Here is a 21343-nt window from a genome sequence, read left to right as displayed (position 1 = left end):
GTAATTTTATGTAATCCCTGTGGTATATTGTCTGATATAGCTGGGATGCTGTTTCATCTGTTGGGTTCTGACTTTTAGACTTGAAAACATTAAATATCATTTTCCATGTCACTGGAGGAGAGAGGGGAATGTAGAATGTTTACATTCTACCAGGATATGTTATTGTCAGACATTAGGGATCCTATGGGAGGTGAAGAGACAGTCTCATGACAGTGAGTTGGGGAGGAGTGAGGAATGTGGGCAGAGGTCAGGTTAGAAGAAGTGGGGAAGAACATTCATCACTAATCTTCTGCATAGTAACAGAGGTGTATTGGCTGTTCAGATGTATAAAGAGGGGCTCAGCATAGGGGAAAGGATTAAATACTACTGCTTGTGTGGATATGATTTGTCTTATGCAGCTGTATGACCCAGTGGGTGAATAAACTTGGTTTGAGCTTTAATAAGAGTCTGAGTTTTTTTACTGTGTTTATTTAGAACCTAACACATCCAATCAGCATCTAGAACCCAAACTACCCAGTTTATAAGTGGTATATACAGAGTGTACAAAACATTACAAACACCTTCCTAATATTCAGTTGTACCCCCTTTTGCCCTCAGAACAGCCTCAATTCGTTGGTGCATGGACTCTACAAGGTGTCAAAAGCGTTCCACAGGGATGCTGGCCCATGTTGACTCAATGCTTCCCACAGTTTTGTCAAGCTGGCTGAATGTCCTTTGGGTGGTGGATCATTTTTGAGACACACAGGAAACTGTTGAGTGTGAAAAACCCAGCAGCATTGCAGTTCTTGATACACTTAAACCAGTGTGCCTGGCACCTACTACCATACCCCGTTCAAAGGCACTCAAATATTTTGCCTTGCCCATTTACCCTCTGAATGGCACACATACACAATCCATGTCTCAATTGTCTCAAGGCTTATGTCTCAAATGTCTCAATTGTCTCAAAATTACCCCTTCATCTACACTGATTGAAGTGGATTTAACAAGTGACATCAATAAGGGATCATAGCTTTCAGGTGGATTCACCTGGTCAGTCTATGTTATGGGAAAGAGCAGGTGTTCCTAATGTTTTGTAATGGTATGGTATTATATAATGACAATACAATGGAACCAGTTAGGTCATTTCTGAAGCATACATACAAGCCTTATAAAGGGTTTATGAAAGCTTCATTAATCCTTAAAAGTTTAAGTTTGTTTGAAGACGGGCCAAAAAACAGTCAGTGGTACTTACTCGCTATGGAAGGCCTTGATCTCGTTGATGTTCCTGAATATGGCCTCCTTCTGGCTGGTGATGTCAGATGGGGTGTCAGGGCTCTCCACTTGCTTGATGTGGTGGGAGGTGAAGAAGTCCATCTCTTTGACAAACTCTGCCTCGCTGTTGATCAAGTCTTGAATCAGTTGGCTGAGGATGACAGAGCATTGTGGTTACTATGGGGTGTCGTTGAGTGTGGTGGTGTTTCTTGCTTGTGCATGCAGAGCCGAATCCTAACTATCTTCTTGTTTTTTTTTTTAACATTAATTCTCGAATCAAATCAAATCAAATGTATTTGCAAAGTACAGAAACCCAGCCTAAAACCCGAAACAGCAAGCAGTGCAGGTGTAGAAGCACCTGCATTGATTTCACACAAATCATCTTGATTTGTGTGAAAGTCAGAGTTGCATGGCAGTCTGATCTCAGTTTAAGTTTTGGCCCTAATAGAAGAGAGTGTGAGAAGTTCTAGAAGCTCTCGACTCACAGTAGTCTCTTCTTGTACTCTCCTTCTGAGACCTCTTCTCCACCTCCCTCTGGGATGTCACCAGCAACATCAGACAGCTAGAACACAAAGGTTTAATGTAACATTAAGAACACAATAACATTTAACTAAAATAGGATCAAGAGAGTAGAGGTCGATGTACAATATTGGTGCTAAAGCAATTACTTGGATCTTCAAACACACCTTGAGTTTTTTATCCAGGTAGGCAGGTGAGACCCAGCCTTGTCGGGATGGAGTGGTTTTTGTGGGTTTGGTCCGGACCAGCCATTTGAGTGGATGTGCCGAGTCCAGAACCTCAACATACTGGCCCTCCTTCAGGGAAATGGTATCTTTGTTGGGGATGGTGGGGTTGTAGTCAGCCGTAGCCACATAGATGTCAAACATCTGTAGAAGGAGTCGAACATCAGACACAAAGTCTTGTCTATAAGAGTTTACATTTGCAGAGTGACTTGGATGAAAAAATATAATTGTATTTATAAGAGATTTGCCCAGAACTGGGTTTGCTGGTGATGCAGGCCAGTTGAGGCCCTTTTCTGAAAGGAATAAGTCAAGTAAGTAGTCTGCAAATCCATTCAAAAATATAAGAGAAAAAAATTCAGAGTCATTAGAGAGGACCCAGTATGAGTGATGTGATACTGAGGTGTTCCAAACAAAGAACAAGAATGACAGATCCTTTTATATAGTTCCATACCTCTCCCCTGGCATCAGGGTCGTCAGACTCAGAGGAGGAGTCAGCGAGAATGGAGCCGGGGCGAGAGCGACCATGGTGTGGTGAGGCGGAGGGTGTCTTGGTCTCGTCGTCACTATCGCCTCCCGGGACACGTAGTGAGGCTGGGTCAGCAAGGGGGAGGGGTTCAGAGGGAGACAGCCAGGAGAGCATACAATACACACACACACACCTCAACATATCACAGTATATACAGGTAACTGCCAAAATAAAGGAAACACGTACATTAAGTGTCAATAGTATCCTTCATTTACACAAGTGTTTCCTTTATTTCGGCAGTTACCTGCACATAGGCCTAATAATACTGTACACACATTCACAGAAAGGTGAAATTGGCCACTGAAACATCCACAGACCACCTGGAATGTGTAGCTTTGGCTTCTTGACCCATAAAATGAATATTATCACTGGCATAGCACAATTAATTATCAAGATTCCTCAGAAGGTTAGCTAAACTACACATTAGTGCCATCAACAGTTTTGCTGCTACTGCACAAGTTATTTGATTAAATAGTTTTCACTATTACAAACTAGTTAGAACACTAGATGCATGCATAAGAAAGATACTGTACAAATAAGACCTGGTGTCTTAAGTTGTGTCCATACATGTCTGAGTGCAGCCATGTATTCCAGCTATATGCTATCCGGAGAATCACTTCAAAGCCATTTGAATCATGTGCTCAGGTAATCACTGCTTTGCCAAGACACAACTTCTACTAATGCATCAAATAAATATCATGGAGCACAAAAACATAAAGGGAGAAATGTTTGACCAGGTATATATATTCTTTGTTATACTGAAATGGCAGCAGAATAATGGAACTGATTTAATGATAGTTTTGTCCCCCACTATGCAATGGCATCTTGACCATTTTGTTTCAAAATGTTTAAATGTGTCTTGAACGGTGAAATACTGTATGTTAATGTCATCTCCACAAGTCATCATCGCCGGTGATAGCCAAGATATTCTTACTGTCGTGCAACACGAACAGAGGGACGTCATTTTCTGACCCCTTGTTTCATGTCAAGTAGTACTCCTCTTTTAAATTCAGTCAATCCAATCCAAGTCAGACAGCTAGAGACAGATGCAGAGAGGAGGACATATAACATAAGAGGAGACTCACTAACTTGTGTAAAGGATGTCTGGTTTTTAGTGAGAGTAGCTGAGATCTTTATGTACTGTGGATACATACTGGAGGCTTTGGGCCATGATTTCATCCACTGGAGCACTTGATGGTTCTGTGTGCTGTCTGAATAACAAATTAACGATTGGATGAGTGCATGTGAGTGAATTAATGGATGGAGGGCTGAAGGATGATGAAATGAAGCAATGACAATTCATATCTGTCGGTCGTAGGGGAGGACAAGGTGTAGGAATCCACACATTGCTCAAAACACAAGCAGAACAAGTATTAGTGAGTGAGAAGAAAGAGATCAAAGCATACTTAATTATATGAACATAAAGAAAATGGCGAGTAGCAAGAGGCAATGTGCATGACATTTTCTTTGAGCTGTTCATTCTTAAAGCCTACATGAAGCTCTATTAGTAACTGACATATCCACAGTCGCAGCGGTGTAGCTGTATCCAACAAACGCTGGTGTGTTAGTTGGCCCTTTGCCTGATGTACATGTGGGATGAGAGTAACTTGTCATAACATTACATAAACTGTGATGAAGTGTTATGACAGATAGCTTATAGTGTTTATGACAGCATTACAAAGGTAATGTATATATACAATTTGAATTTAGACTTGATCAATGGCAATATTAGAGACATATACATATATATTTTATTATGCTATTTAAACACTATAATAACATTTTCTGTATTAGCATAGACAAGCAGATTCAAATGTTTTAGCCTGCAATAAAAGCACAGACTGTAAAATACACCAGGATGCATTTGACCGTTATATCCCCATTTACCAGATATTAATATTACAGTACTTTAATCTATTCTAGTAGTCATTATAAGTTACATGTAAAATCGAAATACATTTGCATCAAATCAAAAAGTGTATTTACTTGATCTTAAATCAACACAAAGAGTGGAATAATATTTCTTTAAATCAAATAAGAAAATGTTCTAACTGTGCCCTATTTTGGACCTTTGATGGAACAGCCCATGACACATTTTCACTCACCTTGGCTGATCTTGGCAGATACCATTTCAGTGATCTGGGAGGTGAGCTTCATAAGGAACTCTTCTGTTCCAACTTCACCTAGATACTGCATTTTTCCTCTGCCAACATCTTCATCTGGAGGGCTGATAGTAATCCCCAGAGGGATTGTGGTCTCTTCCTTTGGTCGTGGTGCTACAACAGGAAGCAGATAATACATTAGGAATGTTTCACATTAGAACTCGCTGTCTGCCACGCATATCCTACATGAATTTATATTATGTATGATTAGAAAAGCATGTGTCAGTATGTTTAGCTGTTTCTCTAATATGTATTGTGGACTCAAGAAATGTTGCTATAGTAACAGCTAATGGGGATCCAAACAAACAAACCAAGTACAGTGTATCGTTCAGTTTCTCACCATCCTCCACTTCAAATTGGGCAGTGCAAATGGACTGTCCGGCCCTGTTGGTGGCGATGCAGGTGTATGTGCCTGCATGCTTAGAGCCCACATCCATCAGGATGAGACTGTGTTGGCGCCCTGAGCTGGCCACCTTGTAGCCCTTAGTGTCTGGCTTGATCCACAACACGTCCTCAGCAGACTCCTCTTTCAACCACGTCACCATTGGGGTGGGAGAACCTTGGAGAGCAGACATATAGATAGTGGGACTTGGGAATTCACATGGTGTATGATGAATAGTCTTATCAAACAGTAGTCTGTGGACTCGCATGCGTGTCTGTATGATAAATGACAATATATTTTATGGAAGCGTATCTCTCATAGGACGCGTTACTGATTCTGGGTCTGCTCCTCTGACTCGGTCAACTCTCAGCCAAGGTTGAGAGATATACTGTACTGTTACTGCGGCTATAGAAACCAATTACTACATGCCAAAACAATCTGAGGTTGAAGTTGTTGTTTCTCTAGCTTGGCGTCACACTACAAAACAAAAACGTACCCACATATTATAATTAATAAATAATGACCGAGGGGGTGTGGTATATGGCCAATATATCACGGCTAAAGGCTGTTCTTAGGCATGACACAAATTACCAAGTTTATAACATGTTTTATAAACCGGGTGGTTTGAGCCCTAAATGAGAATCGGCTGACAGCCATGTTATACCACGGGTATGAAAAAACATTTACTCCTCAAATTAAGTAGGTAACCAGTTTATAATAGTAATAAGGCACCTTGGGGGTTTGTGGTATATGACCAATATACCACGGCTAAGGGCTGTATCCAGGCAATCCGCGTTGTGATGTGCATAAGAACAGCCCTTAGCCGTGGGACATTGGCCATATACTGTACAACCCCTCCACGTGCCTTATTGCTTAAATATACCATCATTATATATGAGTTCAGTGTTGTTGATAGATACCTTCCACTCTGACAGACATGGTGACACTGGCTCCCTGTTTCACCTTCCTGTTGCTGAACCTCTCCAGGAAGCGGGGTGGCACCAGAGGCACCTTGGGATCTAGGAAGTAAAACATGGGTGTAGAAAAGCATCATCATTACGTAGCTCAACATTCAGAACAATGTGACATGCTATAGGCAACAGTGCAAGCAGTAATGAATGAATAAATTAATTAATCAATGAATATTATAAAATCATAATGAAATACCGTGCTTCTCTACAGGCGTGAGCTCTCCTGGACCTGTTGAGAGGGTAACCATGAATTCTTCAGTAAATACAAGAATGTTATGTTGTGTATACAATAACACACATATCATAATGCAGACTATATACATCATCCTAAGTAGAAGACAGGAATCCCTCTCAATATAAACCTTTCAGTCATGAGTAGACCTACCCAGAACCAGCAGCCTAGCAGAGGAGTATGCTGTTCCAGCAGCGTTGCTGATGTAGGCAGAGTACTCTCCTGTGTCCTCCCTCTTCACCTCCAGGACTTCCAGGCTGTGGATATCTCGCTTGTCCAGCAGCAGAATCCTGTCTGAGGAACGCAGCGGGTGGCCGTCCTTGAACCAGTACACCCTTGGACTAGGGAACCCTGGGAAATATCAACAAAGAGTAAGCAACTCACTTAGTTATTGACCCTGGGGGCAGAAATAATAAATTGCCTCTGGGGGCAGTAGTTTTTACACTGCTGCTACTCATTGTTTATTATCTATGCATAGTCTAGGGTAGCCTAGTGGTTAGAGGGTAGCCTAGTGGTTAGAGCGTTGGACTAGTAACCGGAAGGTTGCGAGTTCAAACCCCCGAGCTGACAAGGTACAAATCTGTCGTTCTGCCCCTGAACAGGCAGTTAACCCACTGTTCCCAGGCCGTCATTGAAAATAAGAATTTGTTCTTAACTGACTTGCCTGGTTAAATAAAGGTAAAATAAAAAATAAAAGTCTATTTACAAATTACCTTGACTAACCTGTACATTGACTCGGTACCGGTACCCCCTGTATTTAGCCTCGTTATCTAATATCTTATATATATTTATATATATATTTTTTACTTACGGTAGTTTTTTTAGTAAATATTTTCTTAACTCTATTTCTTGAACTGCGTTGTTGGTTAAGGGCTTGTAAGTAAGCATTTCGGTGCATGTGACAAATAAAATTAGATTTTAGTGTTTACTTGGCTTTTTTACCAGATCTAGGTACACATGACTGAAGTTAATTATTCTCTATTTAAGTTATCGACCTCTGAAGGAACTGAGCAGAGACAACTTAGTCTTGCAGGGTTTGATTAATGCAGAGGAGGTGGAGAGTAACCCACAGACCAACCTTTGACTTTCAGCTGCATCTTAGCGATGGGTGAGCCTGGGCTGACGTGCACATCATGGAGCTCATCCAGTACTTGTGGCATCTGCTCATCCTCTACCACAGACTCAAAGGCTTCCGTTTCCCTGAGGGGAGAGGATAGGAAGAAAGTAAAGCTGTCAGTAAAGAAGTAACATGACCAGAGAAACGTTTTAGGTACTATTAGGAATCAGGATTCCATTGTAAAGAAGGTTGCATTCAAAGAGTTGTCTCATTCACCTAGACATATAGCCCTTGGCACTGATATAGGAGCCGGTCTCAGTGGCATCAGCTGCAGTATCGTAGTCTGAGCTGCAAGACACTGAGGAAAGAGAGATGCATTACACAATTACTCTCAAAATAACATGGATGAGGATATCCTGTGCATACAGTCAACCAACCAACCAACTAAATACCCAAATAATCAACTAAATAAACAACGAAATAACCAAAAGAACCAACGACAAAAACAACATAACTAACAAAATAACAAACAAAATGACCAACCTACCAATCAATATTATATGTTCTGTACTCACTGTCGACCCTGAGCTCAGCCTTGGTGGCAGCGATGCCGCTGGTGTTCTCAGCCATACAGCGGTAGACGCCCATGTCAGAGGGCAGCACGGTGGTGATGATGAGCTGGTGGCAGCCCTCCTGGTCCTCGTTGATCATGTAGTGGTCGTTCTCCTCCAGCAGCTTACCATCCTTGAACCAACGCACACTGGGTGGAGGCTTCCCAATCACCACGCAGTCAAAGCTGACCGGGTAACCGTCTGGCACGTCCTGGCTCTGGAGTTCAGTCAGGAAGACTGGGGCCGCTGGGGGAGAGACCGGGACAATCAGTTAGGCACAACAATAAATTAGGAGCTTTTATTCATTATGCAGGGGATTCATTTCACTGGTATTCCATGTGTAATTATTACTGACCGGGATTATCTATATATATTTCTTTATAATTTGCTTTTACAGTACAACAAAAAGCACAGATATAAAAGGGTGTAAAGGCAGGCAGTGCAACGTGAGGATTATTGGATGGAAAGGATTGTATCAATACTAGAACGGAGTGGGTCAAGGAGAGCAAAGACAAACATGTTTAAAACTGAGGACTACCGCAGGGCAGAACAGCATGAGGAGAAATGGAGGGTAAGTGTGACTAGAACGATAGTATGGATATATAGTGTCAATACTGGAAAGAAGTGGGTAAAAAGAAATTGAAGCAACCATTAAATTCCAGCAAACACAAACAAACAAATGTTTGGGACATAACTGAGGACACTACATCAAAACAAACATACCAATGAAGACACACACTGATATGACTGAAAGACAAACTGTTTGGGCAAGAGAAAATTAACATTAGGTCACACACGAAGACAGAAAAGGTAATGTAGTATAACCACATGGAACACACAATACACCATGAAAAGCAAGATGAAAGCCTGGATGAGGACAATTTGACAATTTATTTAGCAAGTACACACGTAACGTCTTAGCTAACAAGCAAAGGCTCCTGTTAATGTTTGGAATTTAAACACATTGAAACATGTATTTATATTATTCAAGCAAAATAAATTACATGTACATTACTTCAATGTCAAAGGCATTAGTCTTTTTGTGATTTAACTGGTTAATTTAGATTACTAAATAGAGTGGTAGACAAAATGACTTAGTATAACCGATAGAGATACATTAAATACCTATTTAATTATATGGTATAATCTCAGCATCAAACTTAATTGCAGCAAGGCGTACAGAGAATTGTACTCTCTGGTTTTCATACCGGGGGCTCCTGTCATGAACACAGGCAGCTGCTTCTCCTGTGTGGGTGTTGCAGAGCCATCTTGAGTGTATCCCATCTTCATGATGCGCAGCTCCACTTTGAGAGGTCCAGCCTCCTGGATGGTGGTCTCCACAGGGACCCCCTGGGCCGTGAACATCTCCTTGAAGCGCTGAGACGCCACCTGGGCCTCAGACCGCTTGTCAAAGCGGATGTAGATGTATCGCTCGTCCTCGCGGTACGATTTGGGGTCGGGGGACTGCAGCTCAGCCTCATCATCACAGCTGACGAACGACTCCTCCTCCGACGTGGCCGGCAGGCGTGTGCGGAGGAGGCGGCGAAGACGTTTGCTAGCCTGCCTCAGAGACTCGTCCATCTCGCTTTCTGCCGACGAGCTCTCCGCCTCGCTGTCGGCACTGTAGCCCATGGTCAGGGGCCTCCTTCCAGATGCCTCCCGCGCCAAGCCCACCGTCACCTTGCCGCTGTGGGTGGTCACCCCGAACTTGTTGGTGACCTCACAGGTGTAGACACCCGTGTCCTTGGTGGTTATGGCGGTGATGACCAGAGAGCAGGTGCCATCGTTGTAGATGTCAATGTGGTGGTGCTTGCCGTCCGCCAGGTGCTCGCCATCCTTCAGCCAGCGCACCTTCTCTGGCTTGCCCTCCGCCACACACTCCAGGTGGATGGTGCCATTGGGTTCCTTGGTCTGGTCCTTGAAGACGTCCTTGAAGACTGGACGCATGTCCTTGCGGGCTTTGTACCCCTTGAAGGCAGCCTGGATCTTTACAGCAGCATCCAGCAGCCCCATTTCTTCGTCCTCCTCATCAATGACCTTCGTGATGTCCGTGGTCTGTGCTGTGATCTGCTGTACTGAAGATGAGGTCTGTTGGACCGAAGTCTGTTGGACTGTGGTCGCCTCTTTCAACTTGAACTGTGCGTAGAACTTTTCAGTGGAGATGGAATCTGTCTGGTCACTCACAGAGAGGGAGGACTTGCTGCTCTTCTTCAGGTAGGAAACCAGTGTTGGAGGCCTGGATTCATCCTCAGAGCTGGTGTACAAGTTTGGCTCCAACACCTTCTTCTTAGGGACGATGACATGCTCTACAACCTTTTCCTTTTCTTTCACCTTTTGTTTCTCCGGGGCTTTCACATCCACTTTCTCAGTCTCCAGGGCTTTCACCCCCACCTTCTCCTTCTCCAGGGCTTTCTTCTCCTTGACTGGTCCCTTGGGTGTCTTGGGCTCCTTGTCCTCCTCATCAGGCAGCTCAGAGATGGAGTCAAGGGTGGGCTCTCGGCTCATGCGGCGTTTCTTGGCCAGGTCCTCCCACAGTGCATGGACGTCACCCTCGGAGGCAGCCTCAGGAGGCAGGCTGGGCTGGGCCCCCTCCTCCAACTGAACCCCATCTCCACCTACAACCAGGACACAATGGAATGTTATATGCAGCAAATGGACATCTCTACAATATAGCAGCCCCAACACACACTACATTTATAAGAACTATGTTGATCATGTAGTGACAATTACCCATGGGATTAAATTATTTTCTGATAGGAGTAGTGTGTTCATGTATACTTTGAAAGAAGGAGCTCACCTCACACCATTACTAGCTGATAATAATTATAATCTACATCCGGCACAGCCAGAAGAGGACTGGCCACCCCTCATAGCCTGGTTCCTCTCTTCCTAGGTTCTGGCCTTTCTAGGGAGTTTTACCTAGTCACCGTGCTTTTTCACCTGAATTGCTTGCTGTTTGAGGTTTTCTGTACAGCAATTTGTGACACCAGCTGATATAAGAAGGGCTTTATGAATAGATTTGATTGATTGATAGAACTAGCAGATGAACTTACCTTAACTTACCCTCAAATAACAAACACATCTCCACCAAGCTTCCAGTTTGGCTTGAGGAGAATGGCTTACAAGAGTTTCATAATAAATTAATGTGGGCGAATGGAAAAGCAAAATTAAAATTACATGGTATAATATTCTGGTTTGTTTGGGCATATGTACCTTTTGGTAGGTTGAGATTAAGGGAGCTTTCTGCCTCGTCTGAGGCCACACAGGTGTACACACCCTGGTCAGCAGACTCAAAGTCTTTGATCAGCAGCACTTGTGTCTTGCCCTCTGTGGTGACCTGGTATTTGACCCCATACTCCACCTCCTTGTTGTCTTTGAGCCAGGTGACCGAGCTGCCCTCAGCAGAGAGGTCACAAGCCACACGGGCCATCTTACCCTCCTGCAGGTCTGGACAGGCCAACTGTTGGGTCACTGTCACTGGAGCCTCTATGGACCAAAACGATTGATTGACTGTTCGTTGATTGATTGATTGGTTGTTGATTGAGTTATATTTTTTCCAATAGATGGGACACTACAGATGCAATTCATGCCAATGGGAAATGTATTAGACTCTCCTAGGTTTTAAATGGTGTAACTAACACATACATGATCTAGGACTAGGTTATAATTAGGTTGTTCAACGTGCTGGGCTCGAGACAGAGCCATATAGAGATATATATGTTTGGCTAAGGTGTGAGCTCATCAAATAGACAACTCACCCAGCTGAACGCTCTGAGGCAGCTGGACAGGTTCTCCTGTCCCAGCTCTGTTGATGGCTGCCACCCTGAACCTGTAGCCGCTCCCTGGGATGAGGTTATCCACAGAGAACTCTGTGTTACACACAGGCTCTGCATGGCACGGCAGCCAGAGGACACTGTCCGCCAGCCTCATCTCCACCCTGTAGCCCAAAATAGGGCTGCCTCCGTCGCTGAGGGGTGTGAACCAAGACAGGGTCACCGCCTGCTTACTCTTACTGACCAGCTCTGGGTCCTCCGGGGGGTCAGGAACAGCTATAAAAAGGAGAGTGGGTCAATGGTGGGTTTGAAGAGAGAGGAATTTGTATTTGTAATTATTAGGGATCCCCATTAGCTGCTGCCAAAGCACTTATATTACACAAACAAAATATCATATAGCATTAGCACACCGCTACATATCTACAATACAAAATGTATAATAACACCATACAACGTTATTTCAATGTGCGCTTGTAGAGTGCTATTGTTTGTGTGTGTATGCGTGTCTCTGTACCTGTGTGTCTCTTCACAGTCCCCGCTGTTCCATAAGGTGTATAAAAAAGAATAATTGGGATTCTACAGCTTACATCAGTTACCTGATGTGGAATAGAGTTCCATGTATTCATGGCTCTATGTAGTACTGTCCACCTCCCATAGTCTGTTCTGGACTTGGGGATTGTGAAGAGACCTCTGGTGACATGTCTTGTGGGGTACGCATGGGTGTCTCAGCTGTGTGCTAGTAGTTTAAATAGACAGCTTGGTGCACTCAAAATGTCAACACTTCCTACAAAAACCAGTGGTGATGAAGTCAATCTCTCCTCCACTATGAGCCACGAGAGATAAAATGCATATCATTAATGTTAGCGCCCCCATGATATTTTAAGAGCTAGCCGTGCTGCCCTGTTCAAACCAATTGTAATTTTCCTAAGTTCCTCTTTGTGGTACCGGACAACACAACTGAACAGTGGTCAGAGTTTGAAGGTTGGCCTTGAAATACATCCACAGGTACACTCAAATTATGTCATTTAGCCATTCCGAAGCTTCTAAAGCCATTTCAAAGCTGTTTAAAGGCGCAGTCAACTTAGTGTATGTAAACTTCTGACCCACTGGAATTGTGATACATTGAATTATAAGTGAAATAATCTGTGTGTAAACAGTTGTTGGAAAAATTACTTGTGTCATGCACAAAGTAGGTGTCCTAACTGACTTGCCAAAACTATAGTTTGTTAACAAGAAATTTGTGGAGTGGTTGAAGAACGAGTTTTAAATGACTCCGACTTAAGTGTATGTAAACTTCCGACTTCCACTCTACATAGACACACTGGCTTGTCGTTCATCAAGATAGAAAAATAGTAAGGGGCCTAGACAGTTTCCCTGAAGAATTCCAAATTTTACCTGGATTATGTTAAAGAAAACCCTCTCTGTTAGACAGGTACAGTGCCTTGCGAAAGTATTCGGCCCCCTTGAACTTTGCGACCTTTTGCCACATTTCAGGCTTCAAACATAAATATATAAAACTGTATTTTTTTGTGAAGAATCAACAACAAGTGGGACACAATCATGAAGTGGAACGACATTTATTGGATATTTCAAACTTTTTTAACAAATCAAAAACTGAAAAATTGGGCGTGCAAAATTATTCAGCCCCTTTACTTTCAGTGCAGCAAACTCTCTCCAGAAGTTCAGTGAGGATCTCTGAATGATCCAATGTTGACCTAAATGACTAATGATGATAAATACAATCCACCTGTGTGTAATCAAGTCTCCGTATAAATGCACCTGCACTGTGATAGTCTCAGAGGTCCGTTAAAAGCGCAGAGAGCATCATGAAGAACAAGGAACACACCAGGCAGGTCCGAGATACTGTTGTGAAGAAGTTTAAAGCCGGATTTGGATACAAAAAGATTTCCCAAGCTTTAAACATCCCAAGGAGCACTGTGCAAGCGATAATATTGAAATGGAAGGAGTATCAGACCACTGCAAATCTACCAAGACCTGGGCGTCCCTCTAAACTTTCAGCTCATACAAGGAGAAGACTGATCAGAGATGCAGCCAAGAGGCCCATGATCACTCTGGATGAACTGCACAGATCTACAGCTGAGGTGGGAGACTCTGTCCATAGGACAACAATCAGTCGTATATTGCACAAATCTGGCCTTTATGGAAGAGTGGCAAGAAGAAAGCCATTTCTTAAAGATATCCATAAAAAGTGTCGTTTAAAGTTTGCCACAAGCCACCTGGGAGACACACCAAACATGTGGAAGAAGGTGCTCTGGTCAGATGAAACCAAAATTGAACTTTTTGGCAACAATGCAAAACATTATGTTTGGCGTAAAAGCAACACAGCTCATCACCCTGAACACACCATCCCCACTGTCAAACCTGGTGGTGGCAGCATCATGGTTTGGGCCTGCTTTTCTTCAGCAGGGACAGGGAAGATGGTTCAAATTGATGGGAAGATGGATGGAGCCAAATACAGGACCATTCTGGAAGAAAACCTGATGGAGTCTGCAAAAGACCTGAGACTGGGACGGAGATTTGTCTTCCAACAAGACAATGATCCAAAACATAAAGCAAAATCTACAATGGAATGGTTCAAAAATAAACACATGGCCAAGTCAAAGTCCAGACCTGAATCCAATCGAGAATCTGTGGAAAGAACTCTAAACTGCTGTTCACAAATGCTCTCCATCCAACCTCACTGAGCTCGAGCTGTTTTGCAAGGAGGAATGGGAAAAAATTTCAGTCTCTCGATGTGCAAAACTGATAGAGACATACCCCAAGCGACTTACAGCTGTAATCGCAGCAAAAGGTGGCGCTACAAAGTATTAACTTAAGGGGGCTGAATAATTTTGCACGCCCAATTTTTCAGTTTTTGATTTGTTAAAAAAGTTTGAAATATCCAATAAATGTTGTTCCACTTCATGATTGTGTCCCACTTGTTGTTGATTCTTCACAAAAAAATACAGTTTTATATCTTTAAGTTTGAAGCCTGAAATGTGGCAAAATGTCGCAAAGTTCAAGGGGGCCGAATACTTTCGCAAGGCACTGTAACTCTTGATCCACAAAATAACAGGGAATGTAAAGCCATAACACATATGTTTTTCCAGCAGCAGACTATGATCAATAATGCCAAAAGCCGCACTGAAATCTAACAGCCCCCACAATCATCAATTTCTCTCAGCCAATCAGTCATTTGTGTAAGTGCTGTGCTTGTTGACTGTCCTTCCCTATAAGCGTGCTTAAAGTCTGTTGTAAATTTGTTTACTGTAAAACAGCATTGTAATCTGGTCAAAAATATTTTTTTCCATAAGTTTACTAAGGGTTGATAACAGGCTGATTGGTCGGCTATTTGAGCCAGTAAAGAGGGCGTTAGTATTCTTAGGCAGCAGAATGACTTTTGTTTTCCACCAGGCCTGAGGGCACACACTTTCCAGTAGGCTTGAATTGAAGATATGGCAAATAGGAGTGGCAATATTGTCCGCTATTTTTCATCCAGACCCCGGTAGCTTGTCATTGTCAATATTTTTTTCACATCTTCCACACTCACTTTACGGAATTCTAAATTGCAATGCTAGTCTTTCCTAATTTGGACAGAATACATGGATGTGTAGTGTCAGTGTTTATTGCTGGCATGTCATGCCTTAGTTTGCTAATCTTGCCAATGAAAAAAATCATTAAAGTAGTTGGCAATATCAGTGGGTTTTGTGATAAATGAGCCATCTGATTCGATGAATGATGGAGCTGAGTATGCTTTTTTGCCTAAAATATAATTTAACTTGTTATGACTGGGGGCAGTATTGAGTAGCTTGAATGAAAAAGGTGCCAAGAGTAAACTGTCTGCTACTCAGGCCCAGTTGCTAATACATGCAAATGATTAGCAGTTTTGGATAGAAAACACTCTGAAGTTTCTAAAACTGTTTGAATGATGTCTGTGAGTATAACAGAACTCATATGGCAGGCAAAAACCTGAGACAAAACCCAACCAGGAAGTGGGAAATCTGAGGTTTGTAGTTTTTCAACTCCTTCCCTATCGAATGCACAGTATCTATGGGGCCAAATTGCACTTCCTACGGCTTCCATTAGATGTCAACAGTTTTTAGAACCTTGTTTGATGCTTCTACTGTTAAGTGGGGGCGAATGAGAGGGGAATGAGTCAGAGGTCTGCCAGAGAGTCACGAGCTGGCCACGAGAGTTCATGTGAGAGTTATCTTGAGTTATCATGACCGTCCTGATCAGGTCAGGTTACAGGAGACCACAACCCTACAGATGATCTCTCAACCCCAACAGAGGAGGAGAGATCTAGGGGTCTGAAGATGTGGGGGGTTTTATGGACCCTCACACCCCTGGTAAATCTCAGGCCACAGACAAATTCCTTTGTCCTGTTACTATGGAGAACCAGCCTCAGAACATTAAACATGAACTAAAGGGACTTTGGAACAATGGTTTTTGTCAGCCACAATGGTGGTCTTGACGATAGATGGAATATGAAAATGTATGTCATTTTTGTTTTGTTATTAAAGGTTAATAGATGACGTTATTACAAAAACATTGCAACATGAAGAGTTTTCCTAGTATATATTTGATGTTTATACATTGTGTGGAAAATGTCCAAATCAAAGGGAATGTTTTGGGGGAGATTAAATGTTAAGTTAGTTGTCTAAAATTGGACTTGAGTAAAATCTGGACCTTGCCTCATGAACTTGGTACGCCCAGAAAATCGCCCTAAAGGCGGCTACGCCCACTTCTGACCCAAGGCTATAAAACCTGTGAGTATAGAATTTACAGCAGGACTACGTGACCCCAGCTGCAACAAGGTCTGAAAAAGTCAACGAACCCAGAACGCAACGCAAGTTTGAGGACAAAGAAATCCTTTTCTACCCAAGCTACGGCTGAGTAGCTGTGTCTAAGCGGGTGAATTCAAGTCGAACCACCTAGCCTCCATCTCCCATCGAATCGTGGTATCTAAAGAGTTTAATTCCTATGTTATGAGCTCTGAGCTACAGAGCTGTCTGTCCTCAGAAGACCCTTTCCAGAGAACAGGGTGAGGGAACAGACTCCTAAGCCAAAAAGGACACTGACATGGAGAGGACGAGCAGGGAGCTGCGCAGGAGAAATGCGCCATCGAACAGCAGAACGGTCCACGCAGAGAATCCTCGGCGATCATCCCCACGTAATTACATCATTATATTCTGACCCATAAGAGCGGCAGTTTGGGGCAAGGCTAGGGTTAGAATGAGCATAGCTGACAAATTCACCCAAACGTATATTTCTCGTGTACTTTCTTTTTTTCTCTCTTTTGAAATTCCCATTGTGGGTAACACTCGCCATAGTGTGTTGGCCCATTATACTAAGTTCTAATCAATAGCCTATAATGTGTTTTGTCTATGTGTATCTTTTATCATCATTTTAGCTTTTTAGTAAATAAATATTCAACGAAGATTGGTGTGGTACGAATTCATTGGTGGGACCCGGGTCCGTGCAGATTCACGGGCTATACGACGTTCAGAACGAGATTAGTAGAGGAAACTGGTTAATTAGCGGCTGTTGTAAAATCGATATTCTGATATTCTTTGAGTTAATTTGGGAAATAGAAACTCAATAAAAGCTAGTTTTCCCATGGTGCCCCAGGTTAATGAGTTAATAATTGCTTGATTCAGTTAATCACGTAATTAGAAACTTGTAATCATTCGATGAGCAACAGTCGTCACATTAACTAATACAACGTCACGACACATTATTGAAGATTTATGTTAAAAACATCCTAAAGATTGATTCTATACATCGTTTGACATGTTTCTACGGACTGTAACGGAACTTTTTGACTTTTCGTCTGCTCCTAGTGATCGCGCGCCATGAAAAGGAGGTATTTGGACATAAATGATGGATATTATCGAACAAAACAAACATTTGTTGTGGAACTGGGATTCCTAGGAGTGCATTCTGATGAACATCATCAACGGTAAGTTAATATTTATAATGCTATTTCTGACTTCTGTTGACTACACAACATGGCGGATATCTGTTTGGGTTGTTTTGGTCTCTGAGCGCTGTACTCAGATTATTGCATGGTGTGCTTTTTCGGTAATGCTTTTTTGAAATCTGACCAAGCGGTTGCATTAAGGAGAAGTGTATGTATAATTCCATGCACAATAGTTGTATCTTTTATCAATGTTTATTATGAGTATTTCTGTAAATTGATGTGGCTCTCTGCAAAATCACCGGATGTTTTGGAACTACTAAACATAACGCGCCAATGTATACTGAGGTTTTTTATATAAATATTAACTTTATCGAACAAAACATACATGTATTGTGTACCATGAAGTCCTATGAGTGTCATCTGAGGAAGATCAAAGGTTAGTGATTAATTTATCTCTATTTCTGCTTTTTGTGACTCCTCTCTTTGTCTGGAAAAATGGCTGTGTTTTTCTGTGACTATGCACTCACCTAACATAAACATTTGGTTTGCTTTCATCGTAAAGCATTTTTGGAATCAGACACTGTGGTGGGATTAACAAGAAGTGTATCTTTAAAATGGTGTAAAATACTTGTATGTTTGAGGAATTTTAATTATGAGATATCTGTTGTTTTGAATTTGGCTGCACTTTCACTGGCTGTTGTCATATCGATCCCGTTAGCGGGATCTCAGCCCAAAGAGGTTTTAAGTTGCTCCAAAGCTTTTTACTATCATTCATTTTTGTTTCATGGTATAGTTTATTCTTGTTTTTATTCAGTTTTCGTCACATGATTTCTTAATTTGCAGTACGTTTGCCATTCAGTTCTGCTGACTTATTTGCCATAACTTTTGCCTCATCACTCTCTACCATACAATTCTTAAATTCCTCATCAATCAACAGGGATTTAACCGTTTTTACAGTCATGTTCTTAATGGGTGCATGCTTATTAGTAACTGGAATAAGAAATGTCATAAATGTGTCAAGTGCAGCGTCTGGTTGCTCTTTATTACAAACCACAGACCAGCAAATATTCTTTACATAATCCACATGAGAATCACTACAAAACTTGTATGACCTCTTATACACTATATTAGGCCCAGCCTTTGGAACTTTGGTTTTCCTAGACATGGCTACTAAATTATGATCACTACATCTGATGGATTGGACACTGCCTTCAAGCTAATTTCTGCAGTATTAGTAAAGATGTCAACAATACATGTTGATGATTTCAACCCTGTGCTATTTGTAACTACCCTGGTAGGTTGACTGATAACCTGAACCAGGTTGCAGGCACTGGTTACAGTTTGAAACTTTTTCTTAAGTGGGTAGCTTGATGAAAGCCAGTCAAAATTTAAATTACACAGAAAATGTACCTCTGTTGATATCACATACATTATCAAGCATTTCACACGTTATCCAGATACTGATGTTAGCACTTGGTGGTCTATAGGAGCTTCCCACCTGAATGGGCTTTAGGTGAGGCAGATTAACCTGTAGCCATATAACTTCAACAGTATTTAACATGAACAGGAATGTGGTTCTGAATGTAGAGAATAGGAGAAAGAGAGACAAATGGATCTAACAGAATTGAGAATCACTTCCCTGGAGAACGCTTCTATTATTGATTCCAAAATGGCTGTTCAGACACTTACTGATGATGGTGAGCTTGGCCATGGAGATGGCGTCCCTGGCAGCGAAGGTGATCTCCTGTGGTGGCATGGCTGGTGTCTGTCTAAGCACCAGGTGGTAGGAGCAGCCATCGGCCCTCATGCCCCAGGTGTCATCAGCCTTTAGCTCGGCTCCGTTAGAGTACCAGGCTACCTCCGCCTCAGGCACAGGCTCAGTCAGCTTGCAGCTGAACTCTAGAGTCTCTCCCACCACAGCTACCTTATCCTCCAGACCACTCACCACATCCAGCTGCCAGCCTACTCACACAAAATCCATGTCATATAATGCCTAACAAACTCAAGACTCACAATACTGTTACATATACAGAAACTAATGCTAGTCTCGGTTCCTATAGCAATTGCAGGCAGATTTTCCTTATTTTCATCTGTAGTATGTTATTTCCACCAGTAGACCAGGCCTAAGACTTACGCTTCCAGAAAAAACAGGAACTAACAAACATAAGGGGATATTAACTGGGGTGACTAATTGACAAACAAACATACTGAAAGTTGGACATTAATTGGGGTGACACACCTTTGACGTTGAGCATGGCGGAGGTTGTTGCGGTGCCGGCTTGGAAAGTAACTTTGCAGCTGTCTCCAACGTGCAGATCCTTGAGCAGCAAGAGGTGGCGGCGTCCATTTTCGAAGGACACGATCTCCGTGGTGGGCGACTCCTTCACCGGCTTGCCCCCAATCAGCCAGTGGCAGTCTTTGATCTCGCAACGAGAGATAGAGCACTCGAATAGGGCCTCCCCGCCGTCAATGGTGTCCATGTTCTCCAAGCCTTGTAGGATTTCAATGGGTTTGGCTGTATGGGTGGAGAGGGGAGCAGGGAGAGGGCAGTTTACTGTAAAATAATAGCTTTGACTGAGAGGGGAGAATGTGTCATAAGACAAGCTTTTGTGGGGTTTTCAGGTTCACGGTGGCCTGTAGGTCAAGTGGATTTTTTATGCTTAACACTTGCTGCTATTCAAGCGGAACCTCACAATGAAAACCTGCTAAAACTGCTAGACACACACACACACACACACACACACACACACAATGCATGAAATGACCTGACAGGGAAGTCAATGCAGTCTTTGGTGAGTCTTACAATGCTTTGTTTTCTTACAATACTTTTGCCCCATTTTCACATTAGGGCCACGAGTTTTTCCTGTGCATGTGACCTGACCATGAGAAACAAGGGCCCTATTTAGAAGTCATGTACATTTATCATTTAGCCTTGCCTGCTAAAGAGGGGTGGGGGGAAAGATGGTATAAATTAAAGGATAAAAAAATACCTACTTTAAATCGCTATCTGCTGTTCATAATTGAAAACAACAACGAACATTTTTACAAGTTCAGTGGAAGGGTAGAATAGCAAGGTGCTCTTTCCAAATGGAGAGAAGCTCACCTTCCACCTCCAGTAAGGCAACCACACAGGTCCCCTCTGCCTCACAGGAGTATCTCCCCCTGTCCTCGGTGGACACGTGTCTAATGTACAAGCGAGCCACGGTCCAGTCCTGCTCCACTACCACCCTCTGGCCGTCAGGCTGCAAAGGCCGACCATCTCTCTTCCACTGGGCCTGGACCGGCCGGGAGTACTGGCAGATGAACTCAGCCGGCTTGTCCTCAGCCACCCGCAGGTCCTGCATCTCGCTCACCACCTCTACTGTGGGGTCTGAGAGTGGGGGCAGGGGTCATATGACAAGGTCATCATGACTGACATGCACTCTCTTGGCATGCCAAATAACAATACCTGGGCTTTATAAACACCCCAGTACACCTTGGAGTATTTTGATGTATATTACTTTGAATTGAGTTAACTTTATTGTTCCCCAAGGGGGAAATTTGATACATGTTTTGAGTTGTTGGTGGTATCAGAGGTGGCTTAGTATTTTAGTATGCATTGTGTGCTGCTGTGGCAAGCCCTTAGAGTTGCCTTGATTAACAGTATATCCTATGGATGCAGCACTCCGTGGCCAAATATGCATTTAGATACAGTATGTGAATGTCTACTTAT

The 21343-nt window shown here is 42.7% G+C and overlaps 1 protein-coding gene across 20 annotated transcripts in view; it reads right to left on the bottom strand.

Moving 5' to 3' along the window:
• LOC110530483 (obscurin) overlaps positions 1 to 21343 on the bottom strand; it is a 90334-nt gene that overhangs the window by 10078 nt on the left and 58913 nt on the right. For 18 of the 20 annotated variants that reach the window (XM_036986132.1, XM_036986140.1, XM_036986141.1 and 15 more), the window contains 19 exons: positions 20735 to 21001; positions 19871 to 20146; positions 19321 to 19593; positions 11694 to 11984; positions 11149 to 11421; positions 9144 to 10550; positions 7900 to 8181; positions 7601 to 7682; positions 7346 to 7467; positions 6421 to 6618; positions 6232 to 6264; positions 5985 to 6083; positions 5023 to 5241; positions 4626 to 4796; positions 3675 to 3731; positions 2446 to 2585; positions 1938 to 2138; positions 1737 to 1813; positions 1232 to 1402 (listed from right to left, as the gene is read on the bottom strand). In XM_036986132.1, coding sequence (XP_036842027.1) covers positions 1232 to 1402; positions 1737 to 1813; positions 1938 to 2138; positions 2446 to 2585; positions 3675 to 3731; positions 4626 to 4796; positions 5023 to 5241; positions 5985 to 6083; positions 6232 to 6264; positions 6421 to 6618; positions 7346 to 7467; positions 7601 to 7682; positions 7900 to 8181; positions 9144 to 10550; positions 11149 to 11421; positions 11694 to 11984; positions 19321 to 19593; positions 19871 to 20146; positions 20735 to 21001 — 4639 coding nt within the window. Of the gene's footprint in view, positions 1 to 1231; positions 1403 to 1736; positions 1814 to 1937; positions 2139 to 2445; positions 2586 to 3454; positions 3557 to 3674; positions 3732 to 4625; positions 4797 to 5022; positions 5242 to 5984; positions 6084 to 6231; positions 6265 to 6420; positions 6619 to 7345; positions 7468 to 7600; positions 7683 to 7899; positions 8182 to 9143; positions 10551 to 11148; positions 11422 to 11693; positions 11985 to 19320; positions 19594 to 19870; positions 20147 to 20734; positions 21002 to 21343 lie in introns of those variants that run through there. The other 2 variants (XM_036986128.1, XR_005052942.1) reach the window with 2 other exon arrangements.

Source organism: Oncorhynchus mykiss, chromosome 8, assembly GCF_013265735.2.
Source record: "Oncorhynchus mykiss isolate Arlee chromosome 8, USDA_OmykA_1.1, whole genome shotgun sequence".
Taxonomy (NCBI): Eukaryota; Metazoa; Chordata; class Actinopteri; order Salmoniformes; family Salmonidae; genus Oncorhynchus; species Oncorhynchus mykiss.
Note: the sequence above shows the minus strand (reverse complement) of the source record. Positions and strands in the feature narration are given on the sequence as shown.